The 17,660-nt window shown below is 38.2% G+C and overlaps 1 protein-coding gene across 1 annotated transcript in view; it reads right to left on the bottom strand.

Annotated features, from left to right (window-relative positions):
- LOC149816259 (putative 3,4-dihydroxy-2-butanone kinase) overlaps positions 1-17,660 on the bottom strand; it is a 46,055-nt gene that overhangs the window by 6,565 nt on the left and 21,830 nt on the right. The window contains exons 14-15 of the mRNA XM_089987906.1: positions 7,105-7,248; positions 6,990-7,033 (exon numbers count right to left, since the gene is read on the bottom strand). Of these exons, the coding sequence (XP_089844032.1) occupies positions 6,990-7,033; positions 7,105-7,248 (188 nt within the window). The remainder of the gene's footprint in view (positions 1-6,989; positions 7,034-7,104; positions 7,249-17,660) is intronic.

Genomic DNA, 17,660 nt, shown 5'->3' with positions numbered 1-17,660 from the left:
TAGTGCAGTGAGTTATGTCCATCCGTTGAAACTAATGTTGTTTACAATTTTACAATCATTTGTAAGGTGAGTTATGTGCACCTCTTGTGGATTGTAACTGGTTTGTATTGTCAAGGAGCCCTATATTGCATGTGCATGATCACAAAGATTATTATTGTTGACATTTATGATAGATTTTTTAATTTGTATTGTCAGGGAGCCTTGTATTGCTTGTGCATGGTCACAGCGATAATTGTTGTTGACATTTATAATTGTGCTCTTGTTCTAGTAGCATCAGTGTTGTGAAAAGCATTGAGGCGTAGCGAGGAGCTCCACCAAAATCTGAGGCGAAGCGTAAGCCTCAAAAAAATATTAACTTAAAAAAACTATAAAAAATATCTAAAATTACAAATAAATAAAAAATGCCTTATTGATGAAGCAAATACTAAAAATTAACATGGGAAAGAAATAAAAAATCTCAAGCAAATACTAAAAATTAACATTGGAAAGAAATAAAAAATCTCAAATAAATACAAGCATGAGAGAGAGAGAGACTGTATGTGTGTTTTATCAGAAAACATTAAGTACTGGAAACACTTTTTTTTTTAATTTTACAAATATTTACCAGTTGTAAAGGTAGTTTAGATCATCTATTTAGTCATCGATCTTACGTGTAAAAGAAGGGACCAGCATTCCATCACAGGTTGCCGATAAAACATCCAGAAGATCAAACTGATCTGTGAGCACGCAAAGACAGTTGTTTCACATGTGTTCATGTTGATAAACCTGATATATCCATCATCACCATAGATATAGAACATCCCTAGAGAGATCAATATACTAAGCTAAGAATTCCTTTAACCGGCCCGAATATGATGGCTTCTAAGAAAATTCAAAAAATTTACATTAAGTTGTTAAAATCACCCCTTCAGTACTTTATTGTCACAAATTCAAAAAAATTGCATCAAGAATATGATGTCACAAATTCATTTGAACAGGTTGGCAATAGTTTTTCCTTATTATGGACTCAGGATATTTTATTGGTTTTGGAAATCAGGTGCAGAAAAACTAACTTTAGGCTATATGCAGGTATACCACTTTTTTCTCAAGAAAAGATGCATGTACACCATTTTCATTTTCCTTATTTTGTCTATGAGAAATGCAAACTGCAATGTCTAGGCAAGGAAGAACTCTTTTTTGCAGGCTGCCTGTTAGAAAAAAATGAGAGATGAGAGAAAGACCGTACATGTTTTCGGGCTCCCACACGAGAGAGAGACTGTTGTGAGAGACGAGAGAGAGAGAGAGAGAGAATGTGTGTGTGGCTGCGTGAGAGACGAGAGAGAGAGAGTGTGGCTGCGTGAGAGACGAGAGAGACAGAGAGGTTGCGTGAGAGAAAACTAGAGAGGCGTGAGAGCTATCAAAAAAATAAAAGGGCCCCGATCTCTCTCTGTTTAAGCACTAAATTTTGGTCAAATGAGGATTTTGACCCTCATTTGACCAAAAGAACGAGGCATATGCGCCTCATCTTGAGGCGCGCCTCGCCTCGAGGCGTATGCCTCAAGGCGTATGAGGCACACGCCTCGGGGCTTTTGCGCTTTATACATGCGCCTCAAGGCATAAAGCCCCTCGCCTTGAGGCGAGGCGCGCTTTTTGCACCTTGAGATACATTTTTAATAACACTGAGTAGCATATATATACTTAAATTTTGAGGTTTGGAGGTCTAATGAGGTGATTTGCTTGTGGTGGTCAAACTAGTGTTTTAATTTGCAAAATTCATTCATTATGATGTATGAGATTTTAAAAATTCTCTTCGTAATGTTTATAAACTCATTTATTCTTTTATGAGAAATGGTTGTTGAAATATTTTCATGCATTTTGCATTGTATGAATTATTTCATAATTAATTGTTTTGCATAATTTGCATAAGGTTATGTTTTTCCAAGCATATATTCAATAAACAAATATTTTTTTACTTGTGTTGCCCTTCGTTGGCTCACCGTATTGTCCCATAGTAGACTTGTACTTATGCACTTTGTGTTTTGTAAGCATTTCATTAGCAAAATCTCTAATGTATGCCCATAGTGGTTATTTTGTGCATTTGACTACTCTTGCTATTGATCTCACTTTGTATTACTATTTGGTAAAATTGTTACTTAGGCACTCTTATTGTATTTGTGTGGATCCTCATTGGTATCCCTTTTTTCGCTTATTTCCAAGCATGTGTTCTTAAAAGAATTTTATTGTTATTGGTTCATCTGTGACTTCTTCGTTGGTTCTAAATTATTGCATGGTTCATTCATATATACATTAGTTGTTGGTTTAAATATTGCTTCTAATTGATCCATGCTTATTTATATCTTCAGTTGTGTAAAGATGACTTGTTATTATGTTATTTCTTCATAGTATTAATAATGAAAAAATTTATGATTGTTATACATTAATATATCTTTTGCAATAGATATATATGTGCATGATTTTCATAAAATAACTTTATCATTGTTTGCATTACTCTTAATATTATTCTATTATGATTGAGTTTGTCAATGACTATCATGTTTTATAGTTAATGATTGTTCAAAATCAATTCTTACTTTAAATGAATTTGAAAAATGTTAAATTATATTTATCTTATGTTTGTGTGCTTGGTCATCCTCTCCCAATAATATATATATATATATATATATATAAGTATAGTTATTTCTTGTTAGATTGATCTTGTTTTGCTCTCTTTACATGTTATTCAAATATTGGAGGTATGGATGATTCTAAAAACATTTCGAGAATATCAAGAATTGATTATATCATTTATGTAACGGAGCATATGATTGAGCACCCCTTGAAGAAATACCAAATGGAAAAACTTGATGAAGTTTATGAAGACATTTTGTGTAATGAGTTTCTTCTTTTGTAATTTCAAACTTACATTGTAAGTTTGAAGGTGTTAAGATTAATGTAATATAATTGTATATATATAATGTATATATTGGAATAATGTATATTAAATATATTGAAAATATGTATAATATATATGGGAGTCAAGTCAAAGATAGTTTGACTTGCTCCCAACGGCTAGAATTCTAGCCGTTGGGAGCTCTCTCTCTCATTCTTTAATGAGAGAGGCCTTCCCCTCTCTATTTCATTTCTTCTCTCATCTACTTTTCTCTATAAATATGAGGGGGGGTGGGGGGTGCTGCTTTATAAGGTGAGAGAGTGATGGGTAGTTCTAGATATTTTTTAGTGTTCTTGAGTGCATTTTGTAGCGAGGTTTTTATGTATTTTATTGTTCATTACAAAAGAAATCATTTATTCACAAAACTTATTAGTTTGTATCTTGTTAGTATTCAAATGCATTTTTATTTGGCATTTGGATTACGATTTGGAATGTCTTGGGTTCCACACCATTTTGTGACAGCTTTCACCTCCCATTTGACCCGAATCCAATAAAGTGCATGCCTCAGGATGAGGTATGTCTCACCATGAGGTATGTGCCTCATAGCCTATGAGGTGTGCGCTTTTAACAACATTGGATTTTACATACACAGCTCCTTAAGCAGTTCTAACATTTTAACACTAGTAACAAGAGTATATGATCAGAATTAGAGGTGAGCAATGGGCCACATAGCCCACCATGGGCTGGGCCCAGGCATTTAAATTCAGCCAAGGCTCATCTCGAACCGGGCCTTAGGCTTGGCCCGACCTGAATATATATACAGCCCAGCACGGCCCGACCTGAATATATATACAGCCCAGCACGGCCTGACCAGGGGTGAGCCATTGGCTGAAGGTTTTTGAATGGACCAGACTGGCCCATTGCTCACCCCTAATCCGAATGCACTGAAAGATGGTCTCAAGTTGTAGTTATATAGAATAAACAGGAGTGGAGTGAACAATGGTGTATGTGATCAAACATCATCTAGGATAAAATATCAGGCAAATTAAGAAGCTAGGCCTACTTGAGCATGGCAGCCCAAATGTGCTAAAATGCTGAATGAAGGCACATAAGAAACTGAAAAATTAGAACAATGTTCCTCACAAGGATCGTGTTCTTGGATGTGATGGTCAAAAGGCAAGAACCCTTTCCAAGCAGTTATGTATTCTTTCAGAAACTAAGCCCAAAAGACACAAGGAATAGTACATACTAATAGAAAACTAATTGCTTTCACGCACTTTTGTACTCACTGAGCTTCAAGAAAAGATCAATTTCTGCTCCATTCATCAATGTCAAAAGCTTGCTTCTGATCTGCAAGATAATTTACTAATCCATATTGCTCCAGGTTTGTGGATCATATTTTGTCTTGAATGCCTTATCATAACATTGATTACTACCTAGAACAATCAGCAGTATTCATTCAAATATTGCTGTTTTATTGGCTTTATATCATTTAAGATGGCAGAAAACGTTCATAAAGTTCAAATGGTAAAGCTTTACCATGTTTTCTTATGCATCCATTAGATATCATATAAAATTGGCCCAAATGCTAGATTTAGTTTTATGTACGCTGGAAAGATGAAAACAGGACAAGAATTTCAGTTGTGTATCAAACTTCATACTAGTAGGGTATCATGATGGCGTCTTAGATCACATAGTACAGCGCAGCATAAATAAGTTAATCTTGGACTAGAAAAAATCATATTGTGACAGATTCTCAGTTTTTAATTTGTTGTCCTTTAGAAGAACAGGAACTCTTCAAAGTAAAATATCTTTAACTATGCACAAAATAAAATACTTGATAACACATACATTTATATATTGTCATTCCACAGCAAGTGTAGCTCGAGACTGAAGCCTCAATCACCCTCAGGGCCTCAGCCAATTGATCATGCTAATGTGTAAAAATTTGATTGCATAAAAAAAAGATCAGAACCTAAAGATTTACAAGATAGTAGTATATATGGAAACAGAGAAAAAATGGTTGAGAATCAAAGTACAAGAGAACAGTTGATAAATACTCTATCTAAACAAATTTAGAATAACTATGTGTTATATAGTGCAGCATGGAATGCGAGAGACCAAGGTTGCTAGACTAGGAAGCGGAAGCGGGAAACGATACAGGAAGCGGAAGCAAGAAGCGATACATTTTAAAATATATAGGAAGCGGGAAGCGAGGAATAAAAAAAAAAGAAATATAAGAATTGAATGAGAATCAAAATAAAACACAAATAAAAACTAAAATAAAAGTGACTAACATTAAATTTCATGATTTTTTAGTGTAAGAATTAAATTTTTAACAAAATCTAAAAATGATGACTACCAATCTATGTCACATGGGTGCGGGTGCGGGTGCGGGCGCGGGGATTCGGCACTTCCAAAAAACCCGGGTGCGGGGGTGCGGCAAGGGCAAAAATGTAAAATATATAAGGGGGTCCGGGGGTTCCCCCGACGCGGGTTGGGGGTCCAATTTTTTTTGCTGGTCCATAGGATTCTTCAAATTTCATTTCATATACAGCTGCACGACAGCTAAAAGAAATTTATTGGATTGGACATGTGGAAAAGAGAGGTCTACACAAGGCTACAGCTAGAAGACCCATCTCGTCAGGAGAACAGTGAATACTAATAGCCAGCAAGGCTACTACCATCATTATCATTTATTATGGAGAGAGAAAATCCTTTATGAAAAAGAAGGATCAGCAAGGCTACCACCATCATTATCATTTATTATGGAGAGAGAAAATCCTTTATGAAAAAGAAGGATCAGCAAGGCTACCACCATCATTATCATTTATTATGGAGAGAGAAAATCCTTTACGAAAAAGAAGGATCTGGATTGAAAAGGCTCTTCAATTTTAGATGGTTTTAAAAGTGCCCCTTTATAAAACAAGGATCTGGATTGAAAAGGCTCTTCAATTTTAGATGGTTTTAAAAGTGCCCCTTTATAAAACAAGAGTAGCAGCAGCAAGCAAGCAGCTGTCAGCAGATTTTTTTTTTTTAAATTCCGCAGCCCATTTCATAGGGCAATTTTTAAAAAAAAAAATCCAAAAAAAAAAATGGACCTAAATGATCCTGGGCACGATCAACGCACCCAGGATCGGGTTGACCGCACCCGCGTCGAGTCGCGTCGACGCGGGTGCGGCACCCTGCTAGCCGAATCCCTGTGACATAGCTACCAATTTAGCAAAATCACATGGAAGTGAGTGAGAAGAGTAAGAGAAAACACATAAAAAGCATGAAAAGTTGAGTAAGAGAACATATAAGAATAAATGAAGCACGTGGAAAGCATAGGAGAAGCGTGGGGGAATCGAGGTTCTCATCAAGTTTTGGAAGCGAGGAGTATCGCGCTTCCGAAGCGAGTTTCCGGGAAGCGAGCTTCCCACCTATCTAAGAAGCTTCCGGTAACTTTGTGCGAGACACAAAATAAAATAAAGAAAATTAATAATTTCATCCAAATGTATTATCATAATGCATTTGGCTAAATACAATAAACCATGCATAGCCATGAATAAGAACAAGAAATTAAAAATATCTTTTATTAATGAAAAATCTTCACAAAATTTACAAGGCAACCTCACTACAACACACAGTTTACATCCATCCTCTCTCAATCTCTAAATAAGGGATATGCCTATATATATAAGCCCCAAATATATTAGCCATTAGGAAGGTCTAACAGCTAGTTAAAGCCCAATACTAGTCCAATGACTAGTTGGACTAGTTACAAGAAAATTAATAATAATAAATGCAAAAAAATACAAGACCAAAAATAGTCCTAATCTAGCCTATACCTAATCTAATAGGCATACCTAGAGTATAGCTTTCCTAAAATACATAAAAAGTATACCTAAAATATACCTTGAAAACAACTCAAATGAAATATATAAGAATACACAAAAAGGAAGGAAATACCTAAAGTACACTCAGGTGTACTTTGAAATATACAAGACAAACACAATTACATATGAAAATGCTACATTTATCTTAACAACACCACAGAATCAAATTTTGCCATCAGCAGACACCAGTATGGACATAGACATCCATCATAAAGAGATGGAAGCACTAGAACAGAACTTACTGCTTTCTCATGTCCTCAAGAATAGCCGCTGCACCTCTGTACATCTACGGAAAGGAAACATACAAAGTTACCCAAATAGCGCATGCAAAAGGAAATCCAAGCTCACAGAACTCACTGTTGTTCCACAGTCTCCATCTCCAACTTTGCTATCCCAATCATTCAGATTGTCCCTGAGATTGATTATTTCATTCGCAGCTGCTTCAATAGTAGCTTCAAGAAGAAAACCTTGCTTGCTTAGTTCTTGAGGCCGACTTAGTGCCTGTTGCATGACGGAAATACTTAGAGAAAGATATCTGTATAGTTCCTTGATTCATTGCTTTTAGAAGATATTTGCACAAGATTAAGATTTCATGGAAGCGAAATGAGCATGGTATCAACTCTGACATATACATCAGTGTCATTAGTCTCCCTACCTGCTTTGCATTGTGTTAAATTCATAACATTGACTACAAATCAGTAAGGAACTGCACCTGCAGTACTGTCCATATTGTTTGTTGCAACATAGTATCCTTAAGGCGAAACCTACTTTAATTGAACTAGTGATGACATACACAAAGGTATCAATTAGGCCCTCGGTCCTGCCAGCACCTTATGCATACACAAGCTTGTAAGCTACTTAACGAGAACGTTTTTGTCATGCAGTATCAAGTCATTCTTAGACTTGTACAAGCCTTCAATGCTTCTTCATGCCTAATGGTTCTTTTACGTTTCTGTTTGAGCTTTCTTTATCTAAAATAATGACTTGTTATGTCAATTGCAAGGTTGTCTCAATCATGCCGTATCGTATGTATCGTTAATTTTGAAGTTTACGTCATATCATACCCATATTAGGAGTACCATACGATACACCCCTGTATTGTGCCGTATCATACGATACAGAGTGTATTGTACGATAAAGTTTCGATGCACTTTAAAAAGGCTGAAAATTATTTTTTTATTTTGGGTTTTTGAAGGCCAACTTCTCCATTTGTCTAGAGTCCATCAAAGGATACAGCATGGCATGGGGTACTCAAGTAATGAGTGAAAAACGATTGAAAATCGAGTCCAACTATTGCCATAATATTTTTGTTTATGTAGTATGAAAGTATGAGTCTTGTAACATGTTCTTAATTGCAGGATATTTAATATTTTGCATTGTCCTTGTGAGATAGTTGATGTTTGATGATGTCTTATGCAGCTCATAGAGACATAAATGATTCATTTGTGACTTTATGGCTGTATTTTGTGCAATTCATCATTATTTCATGTGATGTGATTTTTGTAGAATTTTTACTAATTTTTCCTGATTTTTTTTATTTTTTGGGATTTTTATTTTATTTCTATTAAAATTTTACAATACGGTGTTACTATTGGCCCGACCAATACGGGTAACGATACGCTACTTACAACCTTGGTCAATTGTATAACAAAAACATTCGGTAACACTAATCTACGGATTAGCTTACACAAAAGATAATCCTGTACCTGTAAATATTATTTCTTTAATAATAAATTTATCTTGAGTTCTAATTGAAATGGCACAAGCTGGAAATTTAGTGAAACTTATTTTTATATGACATTGTTCCCTGAGGCTTAAAAGCAGTCTTTTTCACCAATAGACTAAACGGAGTGAAGAAAAAATCTGTTGTATCCCATTATGAATCACAAAAGTACAATAAAGCAGTTGTTATCCATTCTATGAGGCTGACATTAAGCTGCATAGCTTATAACCCTTCTATATCTTAGCAAACCCAACTATGTCACAGGGACTCGGCAAAACAAATGTCGCACCAGCGTCGACGCGACGCGATGCGGGATCGTGTGCGGGTGCGGCACCGGGTGCGGTCAACACGACCCTGGGTGCGGTCAACGCACCCACGGTCATTTTTTTCCACAATTTTGGGCGAAAAAAAAATTCCCCCTCCTGATGAAAAGGAGGAGGATTAGGGCAAAAAAAATTTTTTGCCCTAATCTCTCCTCTCTCTCCCCCTGAGCTCGAGCTCTCCCATCGCCACCCCAGCGCCGCCGCCCCCAGCTCCGCCTCCCAGGCTCATCCTCTCGGCTCCTCCTCTCCTTTCGCAGGTATGTCTCTCACTCTCTTCTTGGGTCGGCTGGGGAGAGACCGAGCACCCCCCCCCCCTCACTCGGTCTCTTGTTGGGTCGGCAGGGGAGGGGTTGAGCCACCCCTGCTCCCTCGTTTTTCGGCACAGGAGGGGCCGAGCCCCTCCCCCATCTAGCTCTTTTTTTGGGTCGACAGGGGAGGGGCCGAGCCCCTCCCCTTTATGTTTTTCTTTTTTGGGTCGACAGGGGAGGGGCCGAGGCCCTCCCCTTTATGTTTTTTCGTTTTTGGGTTGACAGGAGAGGGGCCGAGCCACCCCTGCACCTCCTCGCCTTTCGCAGGTATGTCTCTCACTCTCTTCTTGGGTCGCCTGGGAAGAGGCCGAGCACCCCCCCCCTCACTCGGTCTCTTGTTGGGTCGGCAGGGGAGGGGTTGAGCCACCCCTACTCCCTCGTTTTTCGGCACAGGAGGGGCCGATCCCCTCCCCCATCTAGCTCTTTTTTTGGGTCGACAGGGGAGGGTCGAGCCCCTCCCCTTTATGTTTTTCGTTTTTGGGTCGACAGGGGAGGAGCCGAGCCCCTCCCCCATCTGTTTTTTTTTTTTTCTTTGGGTCGGCAGGGGAGGGGCTGAGCCCCTCCCCCATTTATTTTTTTTTTCTTTGGGTCGACAGGGGAGGGGCTGAGCCCCTCCCCCATCTGTTTTTTTGGGGGGGGGGTCGACAAGGGAGGGGCCGAGCCCCATCTGTTTTTTTTTTCTTTGGGTCGACAGGGGGCCCCTCCCCATCTGTTTTTTTTTTTTTGGGTCGACAGGGGAGGGGCCGAGCCCCCCTCGCTCTTCGCTCTCTTGTTGGGTTGGCAGGGGAGGGGCTGAGCCCCCACTTCTCTCTGTGTTTTCGAATTGATTTGAAAATTGTAATGTATTTTTTTTTGTGTTTTCAGGATAAAATGACGGATAAAGGGAAAGGACTTGCGTCATCCTCATCCCAACATGTGAGTTCTGCTGTTAGTTTTGCTGATAGTTGCAGTGGGATTGATGATGTGGGGCCACTATGGATACATGTAGATAAACTTGCAAAAACTGGAGAAAGAGGTGGTGGAAACAAAAGATTTCGATGCAAGCTCTGCGAAAGAGATTTTGTTGGGTCTTACACAAGAGTGAAGGGTCATTTGTTGAAGATACCAGGACATGGCATTTCAGCTTGCAGAAAAGTTGATGAGGCAATGCGAAGGCAATACAAGAAAATACAAGAAAAATATGAGAAGAGAAAGGCAATGGTCGATTCTTCTGCATTCAGTGTGCCATTTGCAAGCCACCAAGAAGATGCTGAAAAAAAAAAAAGTCAATCTAGGAGGTAGAGAAACGATACAAGCAGCATTCAATACATATGGAAGAGAAGAATTGGATAGAAAAGTTGTGAGGTATTTTTATTCTGGTTCACTTCCATTTAATGCGGCTAGAAATCCTTATTGGAAGGATTTAGTAACATCCTTGGCAAATTGTAATTTGAGTGGTTATGTGCCTCCAAGTTCAGAAAAAATACGAACCACACTTCTTGCAGAAGAGAGGGCAAACGTGGAGAGGTTGCTAGAAATTAAAAAATATTCATGGGAGCAAAATGGAGTTTCCATTGTGTCTGATGGATGGACAGATATTCAAAGGCGTCCATTAATCAATTTCATTGCTTGTTCGCTTAGTGGCCCAATATTCTTGAAAGCAGTTGATGCATCTGGGGAATATAAAAATGCAGAGTATTTGAAGGGATTGTTTATAGAAGTGATAAAAGAAGTGGGTGATCAGAAAGTGGTACAAATCATTACAGACAACGCTCCGGTTTCTAAAAGTGCAGCGTTGAGTTTGAAGAGTGAGTACCCTCATATTTTTTGGACTCCCTGTGTAGCACACAGCTTAAATCTAGCCCTAAAGAGCATATGCAACCCCAAAGAAGAAGAAAATTCACAAGCAATTGCTTTATGTTCATGTATTGAAGATTTAGAAAGAAATGTTAAAAGCATTAGGAATTTTGTTGTTAACCACCATCGTGCTAATGTTATATTTAATAGGCATTCTGATTTGAAATTGTTGAAGGTCGCTGAAACACGTTTTGCGTCCATCATTGTGATGATGAAGAAGATTAAAAGAGTGAAGAATGCTTTGATTAACATCGTGACTGATGAAAATTGGACATTCTATCGTGTTGATGATGATATGAAGGCTCAAGAAATTAAGAAATTCATTCTTGATGATGAGTTTTGGGACAGAGTGGTATACTTCCTTCAATTTACGCAACATATTTGGGAAATGTTAAGAGAAGTTGATAAGGATGAGCCCATGCTTCACAGAGTTTATGAAATGTGGGATAATATAATTGAAAAAATACAAGCTATAGTTTTCATGCATGAAGAAAAAAATCTTGCATTGGATGATTCAGATTTTTTTAATCATATTCATTCAATTTTAGTCAGAAGATGGGATAGGAACAACACTCCTTTGCATTGCATGGCACATTCTCTTAATCCAAAATATTATGCAAATAAGTGGCGGGCTGGTGGTATTGGTCGTGTCCCTCCAAATTTAGACCCAGAGCTATCAAGACATAGAAATATGTGTATGACAAGACTTTTTCCATAAGCATATCTTCTACATCAAGTCACACAAGAGTTTGGAAAATTTTCATCTTCGAGATTATATGCACCAGCATTATTCGCGAGAGAAGAAGATAATATAGATCCTATCACATGGTGGTCAACATTTGGATCAGAAACACCTCTTCTGCAACGTCTTGCATTAAGATTGCTATTGCAGCCTGCTAGTTCATCTTGTTGTGAAAGAAATTGGAGCACATATTCTCAAATCCACAACATGAAGAGAAATAAACTCACCAGCAAGCGTGCAGAGGATTTAGTATATGTTCATTCAAATCTTCGATTACTTTCGCGAAGCAATGATGAATACAGGTACTAATTTGCTCTCTTAGTTATTTGATTATTTCTTAGTTTTCATTTAAATATACTTGTATTGTATTTATCATTTTCAAATTGGGTTTATAATGCAGACAAGGAACATCCAAATTTTGGGATGTAAACCCAGAACAGTATGACTTCGAGGGAGAACATGAATTCAACGTAACAAACATGGATTTAGCTGAGCCCAGTATTCCTTCTAATGATGCATTTGATGATGAAGAAGAAAATTATTAGCATCCATTACTTCATCAGGATATACTTTGGTATGTAATTTAGTTCTTTTATGCAATACTTATTTGATTGATATTTAGGTCGATTTATGTAATTGCTTTACTTATTTGATTGATAATTTGATATTTAGGTTGATATACTGCATGCATGATGAATCATATTATGAGTTTATGACAATGTTTACTGTTAAATGTTAAACTGTTAAAACTTCAAAATTATATATATATATATATATAATTTTTTTTTTACATTTTTGCCCCTGTCGCACCCCCGCACCCGGGTTTTTTGGAAGTGTCGAATCCCTGCACCCGCTCCCGCACCCATGTGACATAGAAACCCAACATAAATTTGGCCTTGAAGCAAATAAGGACATTATTTCTGGCATTTTCCCTCTAAAAGGAGAAAAGGTGCATTACTTATATTTCTGAATGAGCAAGCAGCAGGCAAAAGGTGTCAGTCTTGGATCATGGATCCGACCCGCACCACATTCCAAGGATCCATCTTGGGATGCGTGGGCGGTGGCATGTTTGTAATTTATTTTTATTACTTGTGTAATGTTATACCCTGTACAACACTTATAAATAATAAGTAAAAAGGGAAACCCGATTGCCGCCGACTCCTTTCTTCTCTCTCTTCTCTCTTTACCTCACTTTTATCTCTTGCAGGTTGATATTTCTGACATGGTATCAGAGCACAGGCGCGGAAATCAATCATCTAGAAGACCTATAAGGACCAGCACGTGCTTCTAAAGGACGTAGGTTTTATTTTGTGTCTCTTTTCCTTAATCAGATTTATTTCTTTCTCTTTTTCTTAATCCTCCTTCACGTCATTCTACTTTCTCTTTTGGTTCTTTTCATCTTCAACATTTTTTTTCTGGTACACACGTTCTAATATTACATTCCAGTCAGCCGAATCTTTGTTTTTCTTCCCAAAAATATTTCTGTCAAATATTTTTTCTGGTTCGCACGTCACTATTCTTCTGTGTGACGAAGGCATTGATATCATTTTCAGCAGACAGCATTGTTGTTTCTTTTTCAGCATTGCTGTTTTTTTCTTTCAATATATTTTCTGTTCAATATTCTTCTGGTTCACATGTCACTACTTCCCTGTGTGACGAAGGTACTGAGATTATTTTCAGCACACAGCATTGTTGTTTTTCCTTCAATACACTGTCAGAACAGTCAGCATTCTATTTTGATATCATCCCATTCCTATTTCCAATCTGTTATTGCATCTCATTCTTCATATAATCCATGGACTCCAAGTTGAACCCTAGTTTTCTTACTCACCTCATGACCCACAAGTTATCCCATGATAACTATGTCACATGGGTGCGGGTGCGGGTGCGACACGGGTGCGGCGCAATTTTAAAAATTTTGGACACGGGGACTCGGCTATATATATATATATTTAAAAAAATTATATATATATATATATCCAGTGTATGCATATGTCTATATAAATTTTGGACTCGGCTCATGACTCTTCCAAGTTGTCTCAGATCCTGAACTAACTGAGTTAAAATAGTAGTATAACTGGGTTAGAACCAAACTAGGCTGAGTTTATCATTGACTCAGCCGAGTCTTAGCTACCATGGGAATAAAACATCATCAAGGTATTAATTAAAAGCATTAACTAAAAGCATGTTCTGGTAAATCATTAAATATCTTTTGCTAAAATTCATAACATTAATTAAAAGCATTAAAAGCTTTTAATTTTTCAAAGCTAGATTTGAAAGAGAGAGAGAGAGAGAGATCTCGGTGGATGAGAAAGTGTTGCTATTCGTGGATGAGAATTTATTAGCTTTTATAAGAGAGAGAACTTGGTGGATGAAAAGTGTTGGTACTCGTGGATGAGAATTTATTAGCTTTTAAGATTGAGAGAGAGAATTAAATGATAATATTTAAGAATAATTTTTTTTTTCTAGGCCTAATGTTTAAGACTCATGCTATATATATATTTTTAAAATATATATAAAAAGTTCTTTTTTTTTTGTTTTTTGTACTAAAAATGGACATTTTTGGACTCGGTCAACATTGACCGAGTCCAAAATTAAGACGGACTCGGCCTGGACTCGTTGACCGAGTCCGACTCGGCGTTGACCGAGTCCAGACCGTGTCCGAGGCCGCACCCGTGTCGGGGCGTGTCGACTCGGGTGCGGCACCTCCCTAGTCGAGTCCGTATGACATAGCATGATAACTACTTACTTTGGAAGCGTCAGATTGTGCCCTTTATTCGCAGTCATGGTCTTTATGGGCATCTAGATGGGCGATCACTCGCCCCACCTACACATATCATGCAAGAAATAATAGGTGAAGATGGGACGGTGAGTCAACTTCGAACCACCAATCCTGCTTATGACATATAGGTACAACGGGATCAGACATTAGTTGCTTACATAACTTCCACACTTTCTGATCGTGTTTTACAAACTATTTCTGATGATCAATCTGCTGCCGATTTGTGGAATGGACTAGCTCATTCCTTTTCTCAGGTTTCTGAATCTCGGGCTTTGCAACTCAAGTGGCAATTCCAATCCATGCGAAACGGAAACAAATCTATTACAGAGTTCATGGGGGATGTCAGGGTGATTACAGATCAGTTAGCTGCCATTGGAAGCCCTGTATCAGATAAGGATATGGTACAACAAGTATTAGGTAGCCTTGGACCTGAATATCGCATGTTTTGCACGACACTCCAGGTTGTCTCAGTTCTTCCATGTTTTGATGATCTTCAATCTAAGCTTTTGCAATATGAGGTCAGCTTAAATCAGAAACACGCGTCAGATGATGCTCATCCTGTGATGATGGCACATACGCCTATTCAAACAGGAGTCTTATTTAGTCCTCATCCCAATGGAACACCTATGAACAAAGGAGGATTACTACCTACACTAGGTGGAGGGGGCATTGGCTCAGACAGTGTACCACGAGGGGGATGTGTTCCTACTTGTTTTCTATGCAATAAGTGGGGACATGTTAAAGCAAATTGCTGGTACAATCCTCAGAACCGGAACAAAACAGGGAGGCCAGATAGTAGGTCAGGGCAGAAGGCAACTCAGACGTTTGCACGCACTCCTCAGGGACAGGTTCTTCCACAGGACGTACAAAATATCCTTATGACTACTTTCAATCAGATGAACTTGCGCCAAAATGATGAAGGTATATGGTATATTGATTCAGGGGCAGCAGCACATGTTACTTCTGATGCAGGTAAATTTTCTCACTTAACTCCTTACACTGGAAATGGCACTATAGTCATAGGAGATGGATCTCACCACCCCATCTGTCACACTGGAAATGTCTCCCTTTCTCTGCCTGAATCTCAATTACCCTTGTCAAATGTCTTACTCATACCTGCTATTCAAAAGAATATTCTACATGTGTCAAAATTAGTTGATGAAACAAATTCTTCCGTTGAATTTACTCCTGTTTATCTTAAGGATCTTCACACCAAGAAGATGCTCAATAAAGGTGAACGACACGGGAACATGTACGTCTTTGAAGAATCTCATGTGCCTTTGAAGACGTCGTCTTCCGTAGCCGTGGCTTCCTTAGCTTCTTCCTTTCCAACATTTTTGAGTCGATCTACAGATCATAGTTCTTCATCTAGAGTCTTGAATCTTAATAAGCCAGACTTATGGCATCTTCGTTTGGGTCATTGTAGTCAAGTTTTTCTTAACAAGTTGTCTGCTAAAGGTTTGATACCCGGAGTCAGTTTAGAGTCAAAATGTCTAAGTTGTCATTTATGCAAAAGTCATGTACTTCCTTTTCATAGTATCAATAAAAGAGCAACAAAGCCTTTTGAGATTATATGCTCAGATGTTTGGGGTCCTGCGCCCACTGCCTCTCTTTCTGAATCGTGATACTATGTACTCTTTCTTGACTCTTACACTCGTTTTAGTTGGATTTACTTCATGAAAAACAAACATGAAGTTTTCAAGTTGTTCAAACAGTTTCATGCACTAGTTCAAAACCAATTCAATACCAATGTTGTATATTTCCAGTGTGATGGGGGGAGAATACATATCTCATGATTTTAGTGAATATTTGAAGGAGCATGGCATTACACGTAACATTTCTTGCCCTCATACCCCTCAACAAAATGGAATAGCTGATAGAAAACACAGGCATATTGTTGAGACAACCTTGAGCATGATGCATACTGTGGGTATTTCTTTCTCTCTTTGGACAGAGGCTTTCCATACAGCTGTTTACGTTATCAACAGGTTGCCCATGACCATCCTTGAAGATAATTCTCTGTATTTTGTTATTTATAATTGTCATCCATCATATGAAGAACTACATCATTTTGGTTGTGTATGTTATGTTCATATTGATCATTCATTGAGAAATAAGTTTCAAGACAGAGCTGTACAATGCAAATTTCTTGGGTATGCAGATGACTATAAGGGATACAGGTGTTATGATCCTCATACAGGCAAAATTCGGGTATCTAGAAATGTTGTTTTTTATGATGAAAATTTTGACACTCTGGGTTCATCTTCCACAGATACACAGGACAGTTATGATCCTTGGCTCAGTGACTCACTTTTATATGACTTGTTGCCTTATGAGGATTCATCTTTATTGGCAGACAATGAACCTTATACTTTCGATGTGGAACCGCATATGGAAGACATTCCTCCTACAACAACATCCTCACGTTTTTCTGGTCTTGTTTATTCTCGTAGAGCTCATCCAGTCAATAATGAGACTCCTCTACGACGTTCCACTCGGATTAGACATCCTATAGATCGTTGGGTTGGATTTTCAAACATTTCTAACTAGAGTGTCCAAAGAAACAGAACCTTCCTCTTTTCATGAGGTTGTACATTCTCGTGCCTGGGTAGAGGCGATGAATGAGGAAATGGAAGCATTGCATGAATGCAATACATGGGAAATTGTACCAAGGCCAGATAACAAGAATGTTGTAGGATCCAAATGGGTGTACAAGATCAAGCACAAACCGGATGGCAGTGTTGAGCGCTATAAGGCTCGTCTGGTTGCACGAGGCTTTACACAGCAGTATGGGCAGGACTACGATGAAACGTTCAGCCCAGTAGTAAAATTGGGCACCGTCAGGATTATCATTGCATTGGCGTTACAACATGGATGGTCACTCAGTCAACTTGATGTTAAAAATGCCTTTCTGCATGGTGAACTAAAGGAAGAAGTTTACATGGAGCAGCCACCTGGTTATAGCATGCATGATTCATCCAATTGGGTATGTAAACTTCGACGCTCTCTTTATGGCTTGAAACAAGCTTCTCGATCTTGGTTTGAAAGTTTTTCCACGAAGATCCAGCATCATGGGTTCACTAAAAGTGTTCTCGATCATTCATTGTTCATATTCAAAAGTGATTCAGCTATTGTTTGGGTGCTTATATATGTTGATGACATCATTATTACCGGGAGTGATGAGGTTCACATATCTTGG

This window comes from Nuphar pumila, chromosome 14, assembly GCF_984573655.1.
Source record: "Nuphar pumila chromosome 14, dmNupPumi1.hap1.1, whole genome shotgun sequence".
Lineage (NCBI taxonomy): Eukaryota > Viridiplantae > Streptophyta > Magnoliopsida > Nymphaeales > Nymphaeaceae > Nuphar > Nuphar pumila.
This window is presented reverse-complemented; position numbering and strand designations above follow the sequence as displayed.